This window comes from Lipotes vexillifer, unplaced genomic scaffold (assembly GCF_000442215.2).
Source record: "Lipotes vexillifer unplaced genomic scaffold, Lipotes_vexillifer_v1.1 scaffold2079, whole genome shotgun sequence".
In the NCBI taxonomy this organism is placed as follows: domain Eukaryota; kingdom Metazoa; phylum Chordata; class Mammalia; order Artiodactyla; family Lipotidae; genus Lipotes; species Lipotes vexillifer.
In genome coordinates, this window is record NW_006770328.1 from 105,409 (window position 1) to 131,939 (window position 26,531).

Sequence of the window (26,531 nt, forward strand, 5' to 3'; positions counted from 1 at the left end):
GAAAGAGGTGTCAAGGGAGACTCTTAGCTTTCTGGTTCCTTTTAGCAGGTGAATGGCCATGCCATTTACTGGACTAGGGAAACGGGTAGAGGGCTTCTGGGAAAAATATAAGTTACTCTAACGTTTTTCATAATTCCCACTCTGACTAGAAGGGACTTTCATGATGTACTTTTTCTGTATGGTTTGAGTTTATGAGCATGTATTTTATAATTGGAATAACAAGTTGAAAAAGACTAAGAATTACACCGTCTCTCTAAAAACCATAATTGTGTGATGTAAAATATGGAGAGGGAGAGAGAGCACACTGAGAGAAGGGTTAGGTGGATTTTCTGTCCAATTTGGAGCTGAAGCCAGCAGGCCTTCACCTCCACCCACCCCACCCCTCTACTCCCTCCACCACAGTACTGGTGGCTTTTTCCTTAAAAAGAAACTGGAGAATTTAAGATGGGACTGTTCAAAATATATACAAATTTTTTTTAGAATTAAGCATCTGCTTTGCTTAAAATGATGAATGGCTCTAAGTTGAACAGCTAGTTTACTTTATCTGATTCAGTTTTATGTGGTTAGTCTGCTAGATGGTGTCTGATGCCTACTCCTTCTTCCATTCATGGGCCTTACCTGCCTCTCGCATCCCCTTCTGGTCTCCCTCTCTGACTCCAGCCCTCATCTTAGTTTTGCAGGGTGCTAGTGTCAGAGGTGTCCTGGGCAGGGATTGAGGGAGGCAGTTTTGTACAGTACTTGGTATTTTAAAGTGCTTAAACCTTACCAGTATGTTTTTTGGACTGTATCAAAATGGGCACATCAACTATGTCACTGTTAAAAGGAGTAGCCGTGTGAAACTCAGCATTGTGTTTATTGTTCAGAAGTGGAGGATATTGCTCACTGTATCATGCCAAGGTCCTTTGAGAAAACTCGTGAGAGATTTCTTTTAAAATCCAGTGATGGGTATTGCTGTGTTTCTTCCAAGCAGCTATTAAGTTTTTATCTTCTTGGCAGTGCAAGTTCTGTAACTGACTGTATTTTCCTCTGCCTTGTCTGCTGAGAAAGTCAGAGCCAAATTAGAAGCTTGGCAGTTCTGCAGGTCCTGACGGCATGCATTTTTGTGTACTTCAGACTTCATTTTATTGTCCTACCTTTGTTTTCCCTTCACAATGATTATTTTCTAATTAAAAAAAAATTCTGAGTAAGCACAAATATTACTTAAAAAACATATGTAATTTTAAAAGAATAACAGTACAATGAATGCTGATTGAAGGAAAAAAATATACACTTAAAAGTGCCAATGTGTCCCTAACTCCCATCCCATTTCTTACTTCCTCAGAGGTAACCACTATTTTGAATTTTATGTTTATGATTCCTTTGCTTTTTGTAATTGTATACCACATATATTTGTATTCTTAAAGTGGAAATTGTTTGAAGCTTATATAAAGGAAATCACATTGTTTGTATTCTGTAGCTTGCTTTCTTCATTCAACACTGTGTCTGAGATTCATCTGTGTTGTTATATATAACTGTAGTTAAACTGCTTGGGGAGTTGCCTGGCGGTCTAGTGGTTAGGACTCAGAGCTTTCACTGCTGGGGCCCGGGTTCGATCCCTGGGTTCTATCGCTGGTCCGGGAACTAAGATCCTGCAGGTCACGTGGCATGGCCAAAAAACAAACAAACAAAAACATTACAAAAAAGAAAAAAGATTCCGCTGCATGAATATGCATGGATGAATTTACCTAGTCTACTGTTGATGGACATTTGGAGTGTTGTCAGTTTTTGCTGTTGCTAACAGTCCTGCTACAGACAGCCTTGTATATGTCTCCTGTTACGTATGTGCAGACACTTCTCTACATCAGGATTTCTCCACCTTAGCACTATTGACATTTTGGGCTGGATGTGAGGGACTGTCCTGTTTACTGTAGGGTGTTTGGTATCATCCCTGTCTTCTGTTTGATGGACACCCCAAGCACCCCTTCCTCCCTCCCAAGTTATGACAACCAAAAATATCTTCATATGTTACAAACTTGCCCCAGGGAACCAGTGCTCAAGATCAGGGGTTGACAGACTTTTTCTGCAAAACACCAGGTAGTTAATATTTCAGGCTTGTGAGCTGTGTGGTCTTTGCTCTTAATAAATGAACTGTGCCTTTGTAGGGCAAAAGCAGCCATAGGCAAGATGTAAATGAGTGCGTATGACTGTGTTCCAATAAAACTTTATTTATAAAAATAGGCAGGCAGCCTAGATTGGTCTGAGGCTAGTTGTTTGCAGTCTTTTGCTCTAGTCTAGATCAGTAGGAAATATATTTTATATCCTCACCCAGTGCATGTAACTCACATATGTATTGAAAATATGTGATACAGTTTGGTATTTTCTGTTTTATTCCATTTTTTGAAATGTCAATTAGTATATGCACTAAATTGCTTTCAAGCCTCCATCAGTGAGTTGTGACTAGTAGTTTGAGAAACTTGATTTGCTCAATCATAAGGTATGCACATTTTTAACTTGACTAGGTAGTATATATACTGATATAAGGCATTTCAGATCTCTTTTAGGAGACAGAATATAAACAAATTCCCCGTTGTCTGTATGTTTTTATTTCTAAAGTATAGATTGGATAGAGTCACTCCTCTGCTTAAAACCTGTAATAACTTGCATGACATGGCATACAAAGGATTTTCCAATCTGTCTCCATTCTACTTTTCTAGGCTTCTCTTATCACTCTGTGTTTCCTGTGTTCTAACCACTTGGTATTGTGTTTCCCAAATGTGCCATGCTACACTCTTTTTAAGTATATTTTTTAAGCTACCTTCTTTCTGAAATGTTCCTCCTTTATTTTGCCTAGTGAGTTCTTTATCCTTTAAGACCTTTGTCAAATGTTGTTCCATTCATTCATTTAACATATTTGTTCGCATTTACTGTGCCTCAGGCACTGTCCTAGGTGCTGGAGATTCAGCAAGGAATTGGGCAAGGCCCCTGCTGTCCTGTATGGGGGAAAAAGATGCTAAAAGGGTAAACAAATGGTTTCAGAAGGTGATAAGGGCTGAAGAAAATAAAACAGTAGGTTGATGTGGATGGAAAAAGTCATGACTTTAGGTAAGGTAGTCAGGCAAAAACTCTGAAGAGTTGCTATTTTGGCTGAGATTTGAATGATGAAACAGACAGCTGTTTCAGCACTTTAAAAATCTTGCTTTGCTTCTTTTTGGTCTCCATAGTTTCTCATGAGACATCCACAGATAAATGAATTGTTGTTCCCTTATAGGTAGTGTGTCATTTATGTGGTTGCTTTCAAGATTTTTACTTTGTGTTTTAGTTTTTCACAATTTGACTATGGTATGCCTGGGCATGGATTTCTTTCTTTCTTTCTTTCTTTTTTTTAATAAATTATTTATTTTTGGCTGCGTTGGGTCTTCATTGCTGTGCATGGGCTTTCACTAGTTGCGGCGAGCAGGGGCTACTCATCATTGCGGTGCACGAGCTTCTCATTGTGGTGGCTTCTCTTGTTGCGGAGTACGGGCTCTAGGTGCGCGGGCTTCAGTAGTTGTAGCTCGTGGGTTCTAGAGTGCAGGCTCAGTAGCTGTGGTGCACGGGCTTAGTTGCTCCGCGGCATGTGGGGTCTTCCTGGACCAGGGATTGAACCCGTGTCCCCCGCATTGACAGGTGGGTTCTTAACCACTGCGCCACCAGGGAAGTCCCTGGGCATGGATTTCTTTGGGTTTATCATGTTTGGGGTTCTCTGAACTTCTAATCTCAGGTTTATATATGTGAGGGTTTATTTCTCAGGTCTTAATTCTGTTCATTGGGTATATTTTTCTGTCTTATGCTAGTAACACACTTTTTTGATTACTGTGGCTTTGTAACAGTTTTTGAAATCAGGGAGTCTGAGTCTTCTAACTTTATTCTTTTACAAAATTGTTTTGGCTCTTCACAGTCCCTTGAGATTACATGTAATTTTTAGGATGAATTTTTCTATTTTTGCCAGAAATGATTTTGGGATTTTGTTAGGGATTTTGGGATTTTGCATTGAGTTTGTAGATTGCTTTGGGTAGGATGGACATCTTAACAGCCCAGTAAATATATTTTTAAAATGAATGTACATTGAATGTGGTGTTTACACTGGACAAATTTGATGTAGTTCTAAGGTTTGTTCTGTTGAACATTCCCAACAGCTAAGCATGCTTTGAAAGTATTCCTAGGGAATTAGGTCCTTCCCTCAAACCTGTTTCTAGACTCAAAAATGTCCTGACCACTTTCTAACTATAACTTGGGGAGGAGGAATGCTGTCCTGTCATCTTGGGAGCTCCTAGGTCCAGGATATATGGAAGGAAATCTATTTGACTTGTATATACACAGTTGGCCCTTGAACAACGTAGATTTGAATTGTGCAGGTCCACTTACACATGGATTTTTTTCATCAGTGAATACTGCAGTACTAGACATCCCCGGTTGGTTGAATACGTGGATGTGGAGGAACCACGGATAGGAAGGAATCATGTATACTGAGCTGACTATAAGTTATACTTGGATATTCAGCTTCAGGGGATTGGTGTGCCTAACCCTTGCGTTGTTCAAAGGTCAAGTGTGTTTATGTTTTGGTTTATTTTGTTTTATTTTCTTGACTTGTTTACTTCTCCATGCAGAGATGTGATAATGGATCATCATGTTTCCACCATCAAACCTCGAAGAATTCAAAACCAAAATGTCATTCACCGCCTGGAACGCCGGCGGATCAGTTCAGGCAAGGCAGGCACCCACTGGCACCAGGTCCGAGTGTTCCACCAGAATGTCTTCCCCAACTTCACGGTTGTCAATGTTGAAAAGCCACCTTGTTTCTTGCGTAAATTCTCACCTGATGGACGCTACTTCATTGCTTTCTCTTCAGACCAGACATCTCTCGAAATCTATGAGTACCAGGGCTGCCAGGCAGCTGAGGACCTACTGCAGGGCTATGAGGGGGAGATCCTGTCCAATGGCAATGACCAGCGGTCAGTCAACATCCGTGGCCGGCTCTTTGAACGCTTTTTCGTCCTGCTGCACATTACCAATGTGGCGGCCAATGGCGAGCACCTGAACCGGGAGTGCAGCCTCTTCACTGATGACTGCCGCTGTGTCATCGTGGGCTCAGCTGCCTATCTCCCAGACGAGCCTCACCCTCCTTTTTATGAGGTATATCGGAACAGTGAGTCCGTGACCCCCAACCCCCGGTCCCCCCTAGAGGACTACTCCCTCCATATCATTGACCTTCATACTGGCCGCTTATGTGATACACGTACCTTCAAGTGTGACAAAGTGGTCCTGTCACACAACCAAGGGTTGTACTTGTATAAGAACATCCTGGCCATCTTGTCAGTGCAGCAGCAGACCATCCATGTCTTCCAGGTGACTCCTGAAGGCACTTTCATTGATGTGAGGACCATTGGCCGCTTCTGCTATGAGGATGACCTGCTCACTGTGTCAGCTGTTTTTCCTGAGGTGCAGCGGGACAGTCAGACAGGCATGGCCAATCCTTTCAGGGATCCCTTCATCAACTCCCTGAAACACCGGCTGCTCGTCTACCTTTGGCGCCGGGCAGAGCAGGATGGTAGTGCAATGGCCAAGAGGCGCTTCTTTCAGTATTTTGACCAACTACGGCAGCTGCGCATGTGGAAAATGCAGCTTCTGGATGAAAACCATCTGTTTATCAAGTATACTAGTGAGGATGTCGTAACCCTGCGGGTCACAGATCCATCACAGGTACAAGGTGCTCTCCTGCCCTTTACCCCTCCAGTCTCCTTGGCACAATGGGAGGTTTCTCTCTTTGCCTATAGCCAGCCTCTCAGAAATAACACATTTTATGTAATCTTGAATTTTTGCTATCTTTGGGCTCATACTTAAAACAGCTTGACTTTTCTAATCATTTCTCAAAATGATTTTTCTCATTTGGACAAATGGAAGCTATATCATAAGCCATTGACATGTAGGTAGTCAGCTCTGTGATTATTACCCTAATTCTTCTGCAGAGCATTTTCAGTACCCTTGAAATGGAAGCCCAGATGCTACAGGGTCAAGGTTTGACTCCCTATGGATACTGCCTTGATTTTGTATAAGATTGTGCTTATTGGTCTGCTTAGTTCTGGCAATGAGAATGAACCCACCATACAAAAAAGAAAATCTTCTAAAAATCTAGTCTTTCTTTCCTACTTAAATGATGTCAGTATACTTCCTCACCAAATCTTCTTTAGATTGTAACAGGTAAGTTCATTTGATGGAATTAAGCTTTATGACTGTACTCTGACCTTGCCCATGTGCTGGAACATAGGTTGTGGAGCAGTGAAAAGATCAAAAGGAAGCCAAAATTTTTGATCTACCAAGTGAATCATCAAGACTGCAGGTTCTGAGGGTTTTTCAGTTTGGGTGAAAGATGTTGGTAGGGGAGAGAGGCATTTCACAAATAGGAATAATGTGGTGTTAAGAGCATGGAAACCTTTAAGACTTTTGGATTGAAATACCATGCTGAAATTCAGGGTAATTTGGGCATTTCCCTTTGAGAAGCTCCTTACTTTAGTGTTGACCAAGTGAGAGACCTACCTTTCTGTACGTCCCCCCATTCTCCTATTTCCAGAGTGTCTCCTTAGATACTAGTTTGGAAATTTAGAACAGAACAAACCAGTAAACCACTAAGTCAGCTGAGTCTGGTTTCTCTCATTGACCTGCAGCTGATTCTGCCCGTAACAGAGACTGTATAAGGAATTGTCTTCTAAGACCGTACTAGCCATCCATGGTAAAATGTTTTCTAATATTTTTCTTCTGAATCATACCTTGTGTATTCTAAAAAATAAGGGGTGGTGGTGAGTAAGATGGTTAGAGATCATTTTTTTTCTGAATTCTTTTTCTTCTCTATTAATGATGAAGTCACCCATTGAGCCATCATGGGTGAGCCCATCTAGTTCATGTTATGAGTCATGGGAGGTTGTCCATGAAGCCCTTGACTTCTGTACCCTCCTGTCCTGTATTTCCCAGTCTGGCCTGGTGGGAAGGCTAGTAAATGTTTGTGTAGTTCTATATTCACATAATTATGATGGATCCTGGTGAAGCCCTAATATGATCAAAGCGTTGTCCAGGTTTATAGAAAGGACATGAATCAATCTTGTATTTAGGTTTGAGCTATAATTACCTTTTTATTTTGGAGGGAATATGTTGTGTGACTGCTGCATTTGAGATTATCCTTTTTTCCTTTGCTAAAACATGACCTACTTATATCTGGTAGCTACAGTAGGTTGTAGCCAGAAACATTACAAGGGCTCTATGCTTTGCTTACAGAATTTGTAACTTTAAACCCAATCTCTCTGCCCTTGTTGTCCTCCCTCCTCCTTTCCCAGTTTAATTTGATAGGTTCCAATAAGGTTAATAAGCAAAAAGTGCACCTAAACACAAAGCCTTGCTAATATTATGGGTATTATTCTCAGGTTACTCTCCAGCCTCTTTAATTTACAGCCAAATTTAATTTCCAGGTGACTGCAAAAGTCATGTAATATAAGCTTTGGGAAGGACTAATTACTATTAAAACAGGTGGGCCAGATGTCTCCAGAAATTGGTAATGGAGATTTAAATTCAATCATAAGAGGCGGAATACTAATCCTAGTGTTCTGAAAACTTCTAGAGTCCTGTTGGAAGCTTGCAGATTGACTCACACTGCCACATTCACTGTGATAAAAACTAGAGGTACCTGGCGCTTCCTTGTTAGGCTGAGCAGAGCACTGGAGGTTTAAAGAAGAGGGCCAGACACCCAGGGGCTCATTCAGAGAAAGCAGTAACTCTGCCACCTATGGCATTTGAATGGTTTTCAGGTTCCCCCTCTGAAATTGTTACGAATCTCAAATGTATGTTACAAATGCTCTTGGCTGAAAGAACATTTATGAAGAAAGAAATGGAAAATGCTTCTCTGATTTTTCACGTGTTCATCAGCAGTCCCCTGCTTGGTTACAACTTGCCTAGGTGGACACAGTGTACTTAAGATGTCTTTCTGCATGTTAGTAATATTTAAAGAGAAAAAGAAATGCCCCTAAATTGAACTTTCAACTGTACGTATACAAGAGAAAATAATTTGCCAACAGGCAGCTCCTGGCTACAAATCACTTTCGCAGCAGGAAGGAAAATTAAATCTGGAATTTTTAAAAAGTGGGTTGGGGAGTAAGTAGGGAATAACACTTGGAAGGCAAAATATTAAATTTTCACACAGCTTGAAATGAAAGATTGAAAACCTTCTTATACATATATGCTGAACAACTCAGTAATTCCAGCAGATACAGTGGGAAATCAGGCAACACTGAGGCCCTTGATTGATCAAGTCCACTGAGGCTTCCTCCTTTTCCAGGACCTCTTCGCACCATGTTTCCGCCATAGTGCCGGAGTGGAGGTGTTTGCCTGTTTTACTTGGGCAGCTTGATTTTTCAACCAAAATGATATTTGCTAGGCAAGGCATTATACTCAGCTATTCCTTAGGTCTATCTGTTCTTCCGCAGGCATCTTTCTTTGTGGTGTACAATATGGTGACAACAGAGGTGATTGCTGTGTTTGAGAATACATCAGATGAGCTTTTGGAGCTGTTTGAGAACTTCTGTGATCTCTTCCGTAACGCTACCCTGCATAGTGAAGTCCAGTTTCCCTGCTCAGCTTCCAGCAACAATTTTGCACGGCAGATCCAGCGCCGGTAAGCTGTTCCACTAGGCTTAACAAGCTTAATTTTTCTTCAGAAAATTTGTTGGTGTGAAGCCAACAGTCATTTACTTCAGGAAACCTCATATTCTTTCTGCCCACCTAGCCTTGGGTCAGTCTGCCTGTCATAACCCATTGTGTCATCCTAAACTTCTCTTTTCTCTTTCTTAGCGCCTGACGAATTACTTGTGTGTTGTCCATGATTCCTCCTAGACTGTATGTTAGCTGCAGAAAGATAGAGACCCTGTCTTTGTTTAGTTCATTGCTATATCTTCAGTGGTGCACTGTCAAGCACTTAAATATTTTTTGAATGAATGACTAAGGACATAATTTTATAACTTTTGGTTAAACATGTGTGTTGAACACGTGCATTTATCTCTGTTCCATCCCCAAACCCCACTAAAATGACAATAAAGGAAGAAGAGGGACTTCCCCAGTGGTTCAGTGGTAAAGAATCCGCCTTGCAATGCAGGGGACGCAGGGTCCATCCCTGGTCGAGGAACTAAGATCCCACATGCCACAGGGCAGCTAAGCCCATGTGCCACAACTACTGAGCTCACGCGCCTCAACTAGAGCCCACATGCCGCAAAACTACAGAGCCCACGCGCTCTGGAACCCATGCGTCACAAGTACAGAGCCTATGTTCCCTGGAGCCTGCGCTGCACACCTAGAGAAGAGAAAACCGTCATGCCACAACTAGAGAGAAGCCTGCGTGCTGCAACTAAAGATCCTGCACGCCTCAACGAAGATCCCATATGCTGCAGCTAAGACCCGACGCAGCCAAAAGTAAATAAAATAAATAAATAAATAAATCTTAAAAAAAAGAAGAGGTATAAAGCTACAAGAACAAAGAGAATGGGGAGGAGATATCAAGAGAGTTTTAGAAGCTGAAGAGCCAATGGATGAGTGATAACTAACTTGACATATCTCAGAGGACAAAAACTTAAAGACTGTAGAGCTTAGGGACTTCCCTGGTGGTCCAGTGGGTGAGACTCCATCCTCCCAATGCAGGGGGCCTAGGTTCGATCCCTGGTCAGGGAACTAGATCTTGCATACATGCCACAACTAAGAGTTCGTGTGACACAACTAAGAAGTCCGTGTGCCACAACTAGGAAGCCCTCATGCCACAACTAAGAGTACATTGCTGCACCTAAACAATCCCACATGCTGCAACTAAGACCCAGAGCAGCCAAAATTAAAAAAAAAAAATGCAGAGTTTATCCATCAAGAAATAAGTTGCCTTGCACCACAGAGCTCTGGAAAAGTTCAAGAAATTGGAGGCCTTACATACCTCTGGAGGATTGGATGACTTTTTTTTTTTTTTTTCTGGCCATGCCACGTGGAGTGTGGGATCTTGGTTCCCCAACCAGGGATCAAACCCGTGTCCCCTGCAGTGGAAGCTCAGAGTCCTAACCCACTGGATCACCAGGGAGGTCCCTGGATGACATTCTTTTTTTTTTTTTTTTTTTTAATACACAATGTATTTATTTATTTATTTATTTATGGCTGTGTTGGGTCTTCGTTTCTGTGCGAGGGCTTTCTCTAGTTGTGGCAAGTGGGGGTCACTCTTCATCGCGGTGCGCAGGCCTCTCACTATTGCGGCCTCTGTTGTTGCGGAGCACAGGCTCCAGACGCGCAGGCTCAGTAATTGTGGCTCACGGGCCCAGTCGCTCCATGGCATGTGGGATCTTCCCAGACCAGGGCTCGAACCTGTGTCCCCTGCATTGGCAGGCAGACTCTCAACCACTGCGCCACCAGGGAAGCCCTGGATGACATTCTTAAAAGGAGCAATCAGATGCTCTAGCTCCTTTCTTTAAGCCTACACTGCCAAATGACTGTCTCTTCCCCACCTCATCAAAAGGCTAGAGGTTTATTCTCTGGAGAAATTGCACTGTGCAGGCTCTGGTTTCATGTTCATGAGGCATGGCTGAGAGTAGGGATGAGACATGTCATGCTTAAAACAAGAATTAAGTGAAAATTGTCATACTGTTGGGGAAGACTCCTATCCCTCTTATCAGTTATGGCATCCAAGCTTATACTCCCCAGGCAGGAGATTAGAGATAAATTCCTCAGGGAAACTGACCAACCTGAAGAAGAGATACTTGGAGGCCCCTCTTAAAACACCTAGGTCACCCTAAATTGATACCCACCTGTTATGAACCAGAGCTGCTCATAATTATCTGAATACGTTATTGTGAAATGACTAGTTATTTTGGACCAAGGGCTCAATTCTACTCTAGTCAGTCAGTGCCTCGTCACATTCCACATACCTAAATTGCTTCCCCAACCTTAGCCAGTTATGGAAAATATCTGCTTTAGGTTCCAATATAGATCAGACCAGAGTGAGTGGATGAATCAGAATAAGCATTACTGCCACTGGGAAAAACAAGGAAAGCAGACACCTAATTCAGTGGCATTGTATTTATACAGAAGGACAGTAATTGATTAAAAATAGATGGATATTGATTTTCAGACAACTAAACATGCCTTTTTTTCTCTGGTTCACACAAATTTTCTGCCTTACTAGCATCTCTATTCAGTATAGAAGGATTTTTGGAAGCAGAACATGGATCAGATCTTGCTTTTTTCATTTTGAAATGAATTGTTGTCTTTTAAAATTAGCTTTAAAATTAAGCAGATTTTTATTGACTAGTAACAAAAACTGAGTACACTCAGTTAAAACATCGAAGAAGTCACTAGAAGGTAAGCTCCATGAGGGCAGGGATTTTTGTCTGTTATATACACTGCCATATCCACAGCACCTAGGCCAGTGTCTTTCATGTGGGAGGAGCATGTTAGATATTTGTTGAATGAATAATGTCATCTGGAATTAGAGGAAGCTATGTTTTCTGAAAATTTATTTCACAATGTACCTACCTATAATTAAGTGAAATTGTAGGAAGCTCTGGAAGAGAAAATAAAAGGTTAAAGAGAAAGGTGGCATTCTAGCTTTGTTATCTTCAAAATTTTGCTTCATACCAGCAAAGATTTTGAAAAACTGTAGATACCCTCATGCATCAATTATAGAGTTAATCTTTAAACTTTTTACTGTTAAATTTAAATAGTTGCAAAGGATGCAATTTTCAATGTATTAAACATTGACAGTTTTTAAAAAAGCATTACAAGATATAATTGGCATATAACATTGGCTAAGTTGAAGGTAGCCAATGTTATATGCCGTTTTAAATATATCCAAGGGAATCTAATACCATAGTAATTTAGTATTCTATTTCACATAAAAAGTACAGAACAAGTACAGACTTCCCTGGTGGTCCAGTGGTTAAGACTGTGCTCCCACTGCAAAGGGCGGGGGTTTGATCTCTGGTCAGGGAACTAAGATCCCGCATGCCGCATGGCGCGGCCAAAAGAAGAACAAAAACATACAGAGCAAGTTATTCCTGTACTGTTTGAAATTTTATATTTCTTTTTCTTTTCAAATTCATATGTCTGTTCTATCTCCCCCAGAGAATTGTGTCCTAATAACATTTTATTAATCATCTTATCATACTTTGCTGCATTGAAAATATAGTGTACATATAAATAAAAATTATTTTTTATTTCTTGTGAACACATGGATTTGAATGCTCAGTTTTACAGTTTTCAATAAACTTTTGGTAAAAATAAATGAAAATGGATTCTATTTTAGGTTAGAATAAATGTTTAAGAAAAAAATGGACATCAGGGACCATGAGTCACTTAAACAAAGCCTTTATCTTAAAAGATAGAGACCAAATAAAACAAACAGTATAAAAAATAAAGAAACAACATGGTAGTCACTGAAATAATTTAAACTATAAAAACAGGAACATTCCTAGAACAGTAATGCTAAGTGAGATGCTTTAGAAATTTAAACTTTGTTAGATATAGTTTAGGAGCTCTCCCAGAAAGTAGAATAAAAAGATGAGTAGGAAAATGGGAGAGAGGTGATAAAAATTTAGAGGATTTTCTCAGGAGGTCCAATATCTGGCTAATTTCAGAAGGAGCAGTAGAAAAATGAAGGGGAGGAAATAATGTAGACAGTTTTCTTTTTCCTTTTTTCTTTTTAATCTATATATATCTATATATCTATATTTTTTTGCCGTACGTGGGCCTTTCACAGCCGCGGCCTCTCCCACTGCAGAGCACAGGCTCCGGACGCACAAGCTCAGTGGCCATGGCTCATGGGCCCAGCTGCTCCGCGGCATGTGGGATCTTCCCGGACCGGGGCACGAACCCATGTCCCCTGCATCGGCAGGCCGACTCTCAACCACTGCGCCACCAGGGAAGCCCGCTAATCTATATATTTTTATTTTTGGCTGTGTTGGGTCTTCTCTGCTGTGTGTGAGCTTTCTCTACTTGCAGTGAGCGGTGGCTACTCTTCATTGTGGTGCAAGGGCTTCTCATTGCGGTGGCTTCTCTTGTTGCAGAGCACAGGCTCCAGTCTGGCGGGCTCAGTAATTGTGGCTTGCAGGCTCTAGAGCACAGGCTCAGTAGCTGTGGTGCACGGGCTTAGTTGGTCTGCGGCATGTGGGATCTTCCCGGACCAGGGATTGAACCCATGTCCCCTGCATTGGCAGGCAGTTTCTTAACCACTGCGCCACCAGGGAAGACCCTAAACAGTTTTCTAGTACTGAAAAATATACATTTCCATGGGCATTCCCTGGTGGTCTAGTGGTTAGGATTCCAGGCTTTCACTGCTGTGGCCCAGGTTCAATCCTTAGTTGGAGACCTGAGGTCCTGCAAGACGTGCAAATACTCTCTCTCTCTCTCTCTCTCTCTCTCTCTCTCTCCCAGATTGGCAAGGACCATCCAGTGGTGTGCTGGAGCTGGCTTATTCTGGCTTGTGAGAGCCAACTGTTAAAGTTTCAGGAGTTTCTGTAAGCTGTTAAACACAGCCATTATTAAAAATTAATTATTTTTGGGCTTCCCTGGTGCCGCAGTGGTTGAGAGTCTGCCTGCTGATGCAGGGGATACGGGTTCATGCCCCGGTCTGGGAGGATCCCACATGTCGCGGAGTGGCTAGGCCCGTGAGCCATGGCTACTGAGCCTGCGCGTCCAGAGCCTGTGCACTGCAACGGGAGAGGCCACAGCAGTGAGAGGCCCGTGTATTGCAAAAAAAAAAAAAAAAATTTTTTAATTATTAATTCATAATTATTTTACTGTCGTACTCTTGAGGTTATTTGTATCTATTTTATCTGGTAAAAATATTATATAGTGATGTGCTACTGCTCATCTCTTGACAACTCTGCATTCAGTGATGTCACTTTGGTACCTTGAAATTGACCACAGCAGGAGGATTTACACCACAGAAATTGGCAGGCACTGCAAATCACGGCTTTTTTCCCTTCAGAGAAATAATTATTCAACTTATTAGCACATCACGGCTCCATCAAGTAACCAGTACAGTCAATAAATAAAAAACCCATACTGAGCCATATCATCATATTGCAAAAAAAAAAAAAAATTTTCTAATTATTAATTCATAATTATTTTACTGTCGTACTCTTGAGGTTATTTGTATCTATTTTATCTGGTAAAAATATTATATAGTGATGTGCTACTGCTCATCTCTTGACAACTCTGCATTCAGTGATGTCACTTTGGTACCTTGAAATTGACCACAGCAGGAGGATTTACACCACAGAAATTGGCAGGCACTGCAAATCACGGCTTTTTTCCCTTCAGAGAAATAATTATTCAACTTATTAGCACATCACGGCTCCATCAAGTAACCAGTACAGTCAATAAATAAAAAACCCATACTGAGCCATATCATCATGAAATTTTAGAACACTGGGGATAAAGAGAAAATTGTAAAAACTTTCAGAAAGAACATGTACATTTTATATGTAAAAAATTAAGCCATTAGGGCTTCCCTGGTGGCGCAGTGGTTGCGAGTCCACCTGCCGATGCAGGGTACATGGGTTCGTGCCCCGGTCCGGGAGGATCCTGCGTGCCGTGGCGCGGCTGGGCCCGTGGGCCATGGCCGCTGGGCCTGCGCGTCCGGAGCCTGTGCTCCGCAACGGGAGAGGCTGCAACAGTGAGAGGCCTGCGTACTGCAAAAAGAAAAAATAATAAAGAACTGATGACTCAAAAAAAAAAAAAATTAAGCTTTAAAAAAAAATTTAAGTCATTAATGGTATCAGTCTTAATAATAATACTGAAAGCTTGAATCCAATACAATTATATATCCTCAGAATTCTGTGAAAAAAATGATTTCCAAACTACAATTCTACATCCAGATAATAGGGTGTAACAAAGACATTTTCAGACACGTAAGGTCTCAAAAAATTACCTTGCATGTTCCTTTTCTATGGAAGCCTCTGGAATATGTATTTTTCCCAGTAAACCACAAGAGAATGGTACAGGGAATAGAGTCTTAACAGTGGAAAGAAGCACAGAGAATTCTGAGGATGATGGTAAAGGGAAGTTCCAGGATGACAGGCCACCAGTTGGACTAGGTGGAAGCAGGAGCGGGGAGGTTTCCAAGGGGGATGTATCCAATAAAATGTTAAAATTATTAGAATATCTGATGGGTTTGAGGGTATTAGGAAGAGATTGTCAGTTCTGTTCTAGTGGGGTTGTTAGCGTAGGCCTCACCGACAGGGTGATATTTGAATAAAGCTTTTGAAGGAGGTCAGGGAGCAAGCCATGTGGATATCAGGGGGAAGAATATACCAAGCAAAGGGAATATTAAATCTAAAGGTCCAGAGGTGGATCTCATGCGTTTGAGGAACACCAGGGAGGTCAGGGTGGCTGGGCTGGAGTAAGCAAGAGGCAGAGTAGTTAGAGATGTGGTCTGAGACAGGACCAGACACATAAGACCATTCTAAGGCTTTGGCTTTAAGTGTAGATGAGATTTTGTAGTGTTTGAGCAGAGGAGTGATGTGGTCTCACATGTGTTTTAACAGGATCACTCTGGCTGCTGTTTTGGAGCAGCTAGGCCTGTGAGCCACGGCCGCTGAGCCTGCGCGTCTGGAGCCTGTGCTCCACAACGGGAGAGGCCACAACAGTGAGAGGCCTGTGTGCCGCAAAATAAATAAATAAGAATAGACCATAGGGGGATACGGTAGAAGTTAGTAGACCATTGCAATGATCCAATAAATAAAATTGCTACCTTTTGTTTCCTGACACTAGGATTTAAGTTCTTTTGTGCTCATTTATAGTATCCTAAGCACCTAGAAGAGTGCCTTGCCCATTCTAGGCTATCAGTAATAATTTGTTGGTTGAATAATGGTGGCTTGGATCAGGGTTATAACATTGGGGGTGGTAAGTAATTGTATTCTCAATGTATTTTGAAGATAGAGCCCAAAAGATTAGTGGAGGATGGGATATGGGCTGTGAAAGAGCAAAGTCAAAGATGATTCTAACATTTTTGGCCCAGTCAACTTGTTAAGAGAGTGTTATCATTAAACTCTGATGGTGAAGCTTGTGGGTGGAGCAGGTTTAGGCGAGAAGATCAGAAGTTCTGTAAGTGGAGAGGTCTAATAGTTTCCCCGAGGAAGGAGTGTCAGATCCTCCTGACAGGTCAAGTACAGTAAGGACTGATAATCAGCGCTTAGAGTCATCAACATGGAGATCACTGGAGACATTGATGAGAGTTGTTTCAGTGAGATGGTGGGCGTGAAAGCCTCTTTGGGGTGGGTTTAAGAAAGAATGGGAGGAGAAGAGACAGTACGAAAAAGTGCTTTGAGGAGTTTTACTGTAAAGGAGAGCTGAAAAATGGTGCGTTAGCTGGTGGGTCAAGTGGTGTTAAGTTTCTGCTTTTATTGATATTATTTTTTAAATGGGAGGGGGAAATGGCATGTTTCCAGATGGGACTGATCTGTACATAGGAGGAAACTGATGGGTTGGGAAAAGTTGGGGTGGAGGCAGAATTGGTTAAGTATATGAGGTCAGAGGATAGAACCTAGTGCCCAAGTGGATGGATTAGCCTTCTAGGGCAGCACATACAGTTAAATAGGTACAGATGTGCTGATGGGAGCTTTAAAAAGTTTTCTTCTCATTTCTTCTACTTGTCAGTTACAAAGAAGGCAGTGCCATTACATGAGGATGAACATGGAGGAGGGGGATGAAATAGTCGTCTAAGAGAGTAGGAGACTCGCTGGACTGTGGGAATGCAGCATGAGTGTCCTGCAGCATTAAGGGCCCACGTGAGTTAATGGGTATAAATTTTGTGATTTTAATGATCGTGAAATTTAAGCTGGCTAAGGAAGGAAAAGAGGTCATGATGAAGGCATAGGATGGCAAAAAGTTGGTAGAGTCAATGGAATTTAGGTCCCATTGGGGCTGAAGGATGTTGAAGCTGGGATGAGTAGAGGGAGTTAGCTGGAAAAGGAGAGAAGATAGTTGGAGTCTGTGGTGCTGCACCCTGTTACAGGGGGGTGCAGTCATTGGTAAGAGTGAGATAGAGGATATGACCATTGGAATGAGTGGCTGAGGCAGAAAGGAAGTCCAGGAACTAGGAAGCCATGGTGTTGGAAGGATCATCTCTGAGAATTTTGAAATCGTGAATTAGGAGAGGCATAGTCGGACAGTGACAGTGAGCTAGGAGTTAATCAGGTGAAGACATCAGAGGGATGAGTGCTTCATCTTTTTTTTTTTTTTTTTTTTTTTTTTTTTTTTTTTTTTTTTTTTTTTTTGCCGTATGCGGGCCTCTCCCATTGCGGAGCACAGGCTCCAGACGCACAGGCTCAGCAGCCATGGCTCATGGGGCCAGCCGCTCCGTGGCATGTGGAATCTTCCCAGACCGGGGCACGAACCCGTGTCCCCTGCATCGGCAGGTGGACTCTCAACCACTGCGCCACCAGGGAAGCCCACTGCTTCATCTTTTAGTTGTTGGGGAGCCTGGAGGGTAGAGGTGGTGGGTGCTGCTGGGGAATAGGAGCTGCTTCAGCCTGTGGATTGTCACGGAGGCTTTGATTTGTGGCCATCATGAAGCTGTGGGCCAGCCTCATCATTCGAAGCCACCTTTTGAAGCCAGTGAGTCAGGCATTGTTGGAGTACTAGATCTTCACTGACAAAGGGCTGAAAACCAAAGAGCCCAGGATCTTTGATATCAACTCAAATGAAAGGGAAAGAAAGAAGTTCTGTGTGGCCCAGGGTTTAATTTTATGATTTACACTGAGGCTGTGAAAATTACTGTCAAGAGAAATAATGGAAGAGCAGTGTTAACACTAGGCTTTCTTTTGGGGGAACTGAGAAGTGTTAATGTCCATCTAGCACTGCAGGCTAGCAGTGAAAACAAATCAAAACCCATCTAATCAATCTTTCTGGTCTCATCAAAGTTACGAACATTCAAGTTTGTTTATTTATTTATTTATCTTTTGCTGCGTTGGGTCTTTGTTGCTGCGCGTGGGCTTTCTCTAGTTGTGGCGAACAGGGGCTACTGTTCATTGCAGTGCATGGGCTTCTCATTGCAGTGGCTTCTCCTGTTGTGGAGCACAGGCTCTAGGCACGTGGGCTTCAGTAGTTGTGGCATGTGGGTTCAGTAGTTGTGGCTCGTGGGCTGTAGAGCGCAGGCTCAGTAGTTGTGGCGCATAGGCTTAGTTGCTCTGCAGCATGCGGGATCTTCCCGGACCAGGGCTCGAAACCGTGTCCTGTGAATTGGCAGGCGGATTCTTTACCACTGCGCCACCAAGGAAGTCCTGAACATTCAAGTTTTTTATTCCATTAGTTTCAGGGATGAGATGTTATATCGTATTTTCTCCCCTGGACTAAAAAAATTATTTTCCCCTTGATTGTTAAACTATATGATATGCTTCAATATAGAGAATAAAAGAAAAATCAAGCTGATAAACAGTTGACATATTTTCTAAGGAACTATAGGAAAGTGAAAAAGAAGGTTAAAAAAAAATCTAAAATGTCATTATGCAAACACAACTATTACCATTTTGATGTATTTCCACCAGTTTTTTTTTTTTAAGGCATAAATTTGTGTGTGTGTTTTTTTTGTTTTTTGTTTTTTGCGGTATACGGGCCTCTCACTGTTGTGGCCTCTCCTGTTGCGGAGCACAGGCTCCGGACGCGCAGGCTCAGCGGCCATGGCTCACGGGCCTAGCCGCTCTGCGGCATGTGGGATCTTCCCGGACCGGGGCACAAACCTGTGTCCCCGGCATCGGCAGTCGGACTCTCAACCACTGCGCCACCAGGGAAGCCCCTGTGTGTGTTTTTGATCATACTATATATACAGATTGTAGCCTACTTCTTTTACTTACCATTATGATAAACATTTCCTCTTTTACCATATAATCTTTGAAAATTATAGTTTTCTATTAGGTTTTTAATTTTTCTCTCAATTTTTCATTGTCATAAACAGTGCTATATTGAACGTGCACAGGGATTTTTCTTCCTTAGGGCAAATTTCCAGAAGAATAGAAATACTTGGTCAAAGGGTATTAAATTTAGTATTCATTATAATTGTGAGAAATAACTGCTCTATTGTTATTATTAATGATAAGTCAGATAGGTGATTCTGTATCCATGTTACTGTTCTTCTAGATACTGGAGTTTTGGCAGAAGTATAAGTAGCTAGCTCCCAAACTTTATTTAAACAAAGAATGAGTAATTTGTCTAAAGGTTTGATGTAAGTTGGCTTATAACTGATCCCAAGAAGGGTCAGAGGCTGTGTCTGTTCAGGATTTTCTGCTCTGTGTAACTCCTTTTTAATGTAGTCTAAGGCTGCTATTTGGAGGAAATAAGTTTGAGTAGAAATATTTGTCATAGATTAGTCATACTGTTGTTAACTTTTGTAGAATATTTGCTAACTTTTCTAAAGTAACTTAATGTTCCCAATTTCTCGTTCTATTTTTGCTCTTTTTTTTTTTTTTTTTTTTAGAGACGGGGTCTCGCTATGTTGCCCAGGCTGGAGTGCAGTGGCTATTCACAGGCGCGATCCCACTACTGATCAGCACGGGAGTTTTGACCTGCTCCGTTTCCGACCTGGGCCGGTTCACCCCTCCTTAGGCAACCTGGTGGTCCCCCGCTCCCGGGAGATCACCATATTGATGCCGAACTTAGTGCGGACACCCAATCGGCATAGCGCACTACAGCCCAGAACTCCTGGGCTCAAGCGATCCTCCTGCCTCAGCCTCCCGAGTAGCTGGGACTACAGGCGCGCGCCACCACGCCCGGCTGTTTTTGCTCTTTGAGAATATTTGTAGCTAGGCAGATTTGTGATGTGTCAGAATTCAATATCTAGATTTTGTTTTCAGAATGAGTTGTTTTTAGACATATGTTTATCAATTTAAAACCCAGTGCAGTTTGTGTGCCACTAACATAGCCTTCCTCACTGGTGCTTTATTTTAGGTTTAAAGACACTATTGTAAATGCCAAGTATGGAGGGCACACGGAGGCAGTACGCCGGCTGCTGGGTCAGCTCCCCATCAGCGCCCAGTCTTACAGTGGTAGCCCCTACCTTGATTTGTCTCTCTTCAGCTATGATGACAAGTGGGTGTCAGTCATGGAGCGGCCCAAGACTTGTGGAGATCACCCTATCAGGTATACCATCCCTGCTTCAGCTGCACACTGCCTGAGGAGGTGGCCTGCTTTCTCTTTCTCTACTTCTTAAACATCATTTCACTGTGACTCTGTCCACTTGTACTCATGGGTTGAATTCAGAGGGTAGGCTATTTCTATAATGTGGTGGGTACTTTGATCATTCAGGCACTAATCTCATAAATTAATTAGTTCTGCTCTTTGCTTCTCATCAAAACATCAAATTCAGATAAGTGTTGTTCCCTTTTCAGGGTATCCAGAGAAGGAAACCATACTTTTCAATTTAATAATCTAATACCATTTCTTAATAGTGTTTATAATTGAGACTTAAATTTTATCCAGCTCAAATTATTTTATCCTCTCATGTTACCTAATAGAAACGATAGCAGAGATGGTTTGGGAAACAGACAGATTTTGGAGAAACTCATGCTTCCTCACTTGGAAGAATTTTGGAATGCAGATCACTGTATTATTGCTAGAACCTTGAAACTAACCTCCTGTAAGCAGTGCCTTCCTCACGTATGTCCAATTCACAGACCCGCTTGTCTGTGCCGGGAGCTCGGGTGGTTCTGTGTGCTATAGTAGGTACTAGGGAGAGGAACTGGCACCACTGCCACTAGTGGGGTTATTTCAAGGGAGGTGTGTTCCTGGAGCCCTGAGCTGGATTTTGGAAGGTCTTTTTCACATAGAAATAGTGGTAGATAGTATTTCATAATCCAGCTTCATTGTGTATTAAATAGGCTTGTGTAACATACTCTGAACACTTATTCACCATTTGTAATATTTGCTTTGAGAAATTGCAGTCAGGTTCCAAAAGCCAGTTAAAAATTTTTTTTATTATGGAAATTTTTTTTTTTTTTTGCACTATCGTGGCCTCTCCCATTGTGGAGCACAGGCTCTGGACTTGCAGGCTCAGTGGCCATGGCTCACGGGCCCAGCCGCTCTGCGGCATGTGGGATCTTCCCGGACCCTCTTCAGCTATGATGACAAGTGGGTGTCAGTCATGGAGCGGCCCAAGACTTGTGGAGATCACCCTATCAGGTATACCATCCCTGCTTCAGCTGCACACTGCCTGAGGAGGTGGCCTGCTTTCTCTTTCTCTACTTCTTAAACATCATTTCACTGTGACTCTGTCCACTTGTACTCATGGGTTGAATTCAGAGGGTAGGCTATTTCTATAATGTGGTGGGTACTTTGATCATTCAGGCACTAATCTCATAAATTAATTAGTTCTGCTCTTTGCTTCTCATCAAAACATCAAATTCAGATAAGTGTTGTTCCCTTTTCAGGGTATCCAGAGAAGGAAACCATACTTTTCAATTTAATAATCTAATACCATTTCTTAATAGTGTTTATAATTGAGACTTAAATTTTATCCAGCTCAAATTATTTTATCCTCTCATGTTACCTAATAGAAACGATAGCAGAGATGGTTTGGGAAACAGACAGATTTTGGAGAAACTCATGCTTCCTCACTTGGAAGAATTTTGGAATGCAGATCACTGTATTATTGCTAGAACCTTGAAACTAACCTCCTGTAAGCAGTGCCTTCCTCACGTATGTCCAATTCACAGACCCGCTTGTCTGTGCCGGGAGCTCGGGTGGTTCTGTGTGCTATAGTAGGTACTAGGGAGAGGAACTGGCACCACTGCCACTAGTGGGGTTATTTCAAGGGAGGTGTGTTCCTGGAGCCCTGAGCTGGATTTTGGAAGGTCTTTTTCACATAGAAATAGTGGTAGATAGTATTTCATAATCCAGCTTCATTGTGTATTAAATAGGCTTGTGTAACATACTCTGAACACTTATTCACCATTTGTAATATTTGCTTTGAGAAATTGCAGTCAGGTTCCAAAAGCCAGTTAAAAATTTTTTTTATTATGGAAATTTTTTTTTTTTTTTGCACTATCGTGGCCTCTCCCATTGTGGAGCACAGGCTCTGGACTTGCAGGCTCAGTGGCCATGGCTCACGGGCCCAGCCGCTCTGCGGCATGTGGGATCTTCCCGGACCGGGGCACAAACCCGTGTCCCCTGCATCGGCAGGCGGACTCTCAACCACTGCGCCACCAGGGAAGCCCTATGGAAATTTTTAAACATATTAAAGTAGAGGAGTATAATGAACCTCCCTGTACCCATCACCCCGCTTCAACAGTTATCACTTCATGGTCAGTGTTGTTTCATCTCTTTCCACCACCACTTCTCCCCTCCCAACTGCCACCCTGGACCATCACATCCCAGGTGTCATAGCATTTCACTTATAAATATTTCAGTATGAATTTCTAAAAAGTAAGGACTTAAAAACATACAACCTTAATACCATTATTCCATCTTATGAAAATTAACAAAAATATATTAAGATCATCGATATCTGGTGAGTTTTCACATTTCCCTATTGTCTTGTGCATAGTCTTTTTACAGTTTGTTCCAGTCAGGATCTAAACAAGGTGTGTATGCTGTATTTGGTTGCTATCCTCTTAAGTCTTTTTTATTCTATGGGCTCTGCTTTCCTCTTACTTTCTTTGCAGTGAAATTGTTGAAGAAACCAGGTTGTTCGTCCGGTAGTATTCACCACATTCTAGATTTTGCTCATTGCATCTTTGGCGTATTTACTGCCTTTCTCATTCCCCCATATTTCCTGTAAACTGGTAGTTAGATTTAGGAGCTCAAACAGCTCACTTTAAATTATAAGCCCTTTGTGTGCTGGGGACTATGTGGGTAAGGTGAATGTGTTTTTCACACATGAAAGCAGATAATTGGCCTCATTTGATATTGTCACGAAGCACGAGATACATTTCTCTCCTTTTTTACTTCCCTGCCTTTCTGATTTGAAAAGATTAAACAAATCTGGAAATGCCATTGACCCTGACTTAAAAGATTTTTCTTGTAATTCTTTATTTTTAATTTAAAATGAGAAATGTAAGGATATAAAAGTCATTTGTAGAGGTAATGCCATTACTCTAACACTTATTGTATATTCCATTCTAGTCTTTGCCAGTGTGCATGTTTACGTTTACACAGTTGTAATCATGGTTGGCGTAATACTTTGTAGCCTGCTTTTATTTAATAAACATTTTCCATATTGTTACATAGTCCTCACAGTTACAGTCCTAATGGTGGCATATTATTCCATCAAGTAGGTGTACCATAATTGATTTAACTATTCCCCTATTACTGAGCATTATTTTCTCTGCATTTTTACATTAGAGCTAATGCTGTAGTAGGCATCTTTATTCATGTCACTATTTACTGCATTTAAATTAAATTCTGAGGATATAAGTTCTTAGAAATGGGGTTGTTGAGTCAAGGGGTATGAATATCTTTACGTCTAGTATATATTTGCTTCCCAAAAGGGAAATTATAGAACTCTTTATTTCAGAGCACTTTATTTTCTAGAACTTCCCCCAATTCAGCCCCAACGCTGCTGATCATCTCTAGTTCCCAAGTTCACAGGGCACTTATTTTGCATGTGGGAAAAAGGCATTTATTTAAGTATTGGGATGGATGGAAGCATCTTTATTCTTACTGTGTTAGATGAAAAAGTAAAAACTACTTAGTATTTTGTATTTATGTGTGAAAAAGAAGAACCTTCTAAAGGAATTTATTCTTAAAAGTGAAAAACTCAAATATAGGCCTAGATCTGCACTGTTCTATAGTAGCTACTAGCCTCATGTAGCTGTTGAGCACTGACATCACTAACATGTGACTAGTCCAAGTTGAGATGTGATCAAGTGTCAACACACATCAGATTTCAAAGGCTTAGTACAAAAAAAAATTTTTTTTTAGTATCTTTTATATTGATTATAGGTTAAAATGATAATATTTTAGATACCAATATTGGGTTAAATAAAATATTATTAAAATTAATTTCACCTTTTACTTGTTTAATGTGGCTACCTGAAAATTTAAAATAACATACGTGGCTCACATTTCATTTCCAGTCCTGGCCTAGGCAATCTTGGGCAGGTAGCTACTGGAAAAGGGGAGGCTGTAGTTAAGGCTGTAACTAAGGATCATCTTGGGAAAGAGAAATGACCCAGTGACTCAGGACAGCACAGGGAAGTTCATAATCACCCTGCCCGTAAAATGAGCTGATCAGACAAAGGTGATTTTGCAGTTCCAATAACCTGGGGCTGCTCTTAGAGGAGGTGTCATCAGTGAGGTTAAATAACGAGTTGGCACATTTTCCTGCTGTTCAGGTTTCAAGACGGTGGTCAGTATCTGTCCCATCCTCTCCTTCTCTCTTGTTCTGTTTAGGTTCTATGCCCGGGACTCTGGTCTGCTCAAGTTTGAGATTCAGGCAGGCTTACTGGGCCGTCCCATCAACCACACGGTGCGACGCCTTGTTGCCTTCACATTCCACCCTTTCGAGCCTTTTGCTATCTCTGTGCAGAGGACTAACGCTGAGTATGTTGTCAACTTCCATATGCGACACTGCTGCACGTAGGTGCCTCACCAGAGTGGGTCATCCGGTCTTCCAAGACTCTGCCTCCTTCATATCTCAGTGGACTGTAAAGCAGAAGCTCCTGACTCTCAGCCTTGTCGGTTCCAGACTGTATACCTCAGATGGGGAGAGCCAGGTGGCTCAGCCTGACGGAATTTTTTTGTCGTACACGGTACAACTACCGATTGACTTAAAGTCCTCTTGCCTTTTCCCTGTGGGAATGCCCAGCATTAATTAAGTCCATGTAAGTTTTTTTTATTTTGCATTTTATTGCTATGAAGATGAGAGCATTACACCTCTGCCTCCTTCATGTCACTTCTTTGGCATTATGGTATGCAGCCTGAAGCAGGTAAATCTTGTTTACTCATGAGAAGTGTGTCCATCTTTCCACTTAGCCAATAGCAGGGCTGTCTTTATAAGAAAAAAAAAATAAAGCCTTGGTATTTTCTTACTTAAATATATCCTGTTTAATGACTGCCTTATGTTCTGATCTCACCAAATGTTTTTCAAATACATGAGTTCCAAGAAGGACTGTGAAAGGGACTAGAGGCCATAGATCCAGCAGCTGCTCTTGGGAGGACTAAGTGGTGTGTGCCAGCGTGGAAGACAGCTATCTGCCGGGATTGTTTCCTTCCCTCGGGTGTTCTCCTGGTAATTGTTACAGCTGGAGGAACTGGGCATAATTGCACATCCTCGTGTGGAAGCACGCTCCCATCTGCACCATCTGCGTTGTGCAGGTGGAAGAGTGAGCGGTTCTCACTGCCACAGCAGAAACAAACACTGTGCAGCACTTACTGTAATTTGGGTAGTGGGAGCTGGCAAGCTCCAGGTGTCCCTAAAGAGATCAGACAGGTTGTTCCTGGACGGCTGAGCCATCACTGCTCTCCTACAAACACCTGCCAGCCACCAGTCAGCATCCTTCTGTCACTTTCTCAGCCTCCTCCGCAGGGCTTGTCAGGATGTTTATGTTTCATCTTCATACTGTGCCCACCATTTATGTAGTAAGCTTGTTTAGTAGCCTCTGACTTTGAAGATAGCTTTCAGAGCAAGTAGCTTTCAGAGCAGGCTGGGAAAGGAGCCATGGATGCAGACAGCTGGATCCTATATCCCTCTACTGTCTAGGTACTGACTTCCCTTGGGAACATAATAAATGTGATATGAGATGCTGAGCCCCACCAAAAACAGTTCAGCTTATTTCATAATCTTCAACTTCGAACAGCTAAATTAATTCTCATTCAGCATTCAACATAAGATTTGAGCACCTACTGTGTGTCAGGTAGATGCTGTGCCAAGGTGTTGAGGGTGAGGAGAGAAATAGGCAAATAGAATTATAATACAAAATGGTAAAAGCCCCAATAGTGTATATCTGGGAACAGTGGAGGGGGCTGAAGGAGAGGCAGATAAGGAAGGCTATACTGGGGAAGGGACACTGAAACAGGGTAAATGGGAATCTGTCATGTGAACCAGGGCAGAGGACATTTCAAGGAGAGATCCAGCATGTGCAATGGCATGGAAGCATCAGTAGGGCTGTCACGGTTGTGAAACGGTGAATAATCTAATGGCTACAGCACAAGATGTGTGGGGGGCCCAGGGCAACAGGACTGAGTCACGAAGAGAAATCTTGTGCACGGTGCTAGGGTGTTATGCAATGGAAGGCATAGTATGAATTTCACAAAGATAATTTTCAGCGGTCTGGAAGGTGGCTTGGAGGGAGTAGAGATAGGCCAGACAAGTCAGTGGTAATCCAAAGGGAGAGCTTAAACACTATCACTGGCCATCTGGATGGATGAAATACTGAAGCATTCTCCCAGATTCTATGTAAGTCATGAGGAAATCAGGGTCCCAAAGCTGTCACATGTTTGTGGAGCTGAGTGAGTTCACTTTCTTGGTAGAAGCCCTTTACCTGTAGCTTTTTCTTTGTACCAGGTTGCGTGATTGT

At 42.1% G+C, this 26,531-nt stretch overlaps 1 protein-coding gene across 2 annotated transcripts in view; it reads left to right on the forward strand.

Annotated features, from left to right (window-relative positions):
• The window catches only part of DET1 (DET1 partner of COP1 E3 ubiquitin ligase), a 26,842-nt gene extending 1,796 nt beyond the window's left edge, over positions 1–25,046 (forward strand). Inside the window, exons 2-6 of one of the 2 annotated variants that reach the window (XM_007446066.1) lie at positions 2,927–2,997; positions 4,626–5,718; positions 8,487–8,674; positions 19,966–20,157; positions 24,406–25,046. In XM_007446066.1, coding sequence (XP_007446128.1) covers positions 2,987–2,997; positions 4,626–5,718; positions 8,487–8,674; positions 19,966–20,157; positions 24,406–24,595 — 1,674 coding nt within the window. In that variant the 5' untranslated portion in view covers positions 2,927–2,986 and the 3' untranslated portion in view covers positions 24,596–25,046. The remainder of the gene's footprint in view (positions 1–2,926; positions 2,998–4,625; positions 5,719–8,486; positions 8,675–19,965; positions 20,158–24,405) is intronic. The other variant, XM_007446067.1, reaches the window with a different exon arrangement.
• The last annotated feature ends 1,485 nt before the right edge of the window (positions 25,047–26,531 follow it).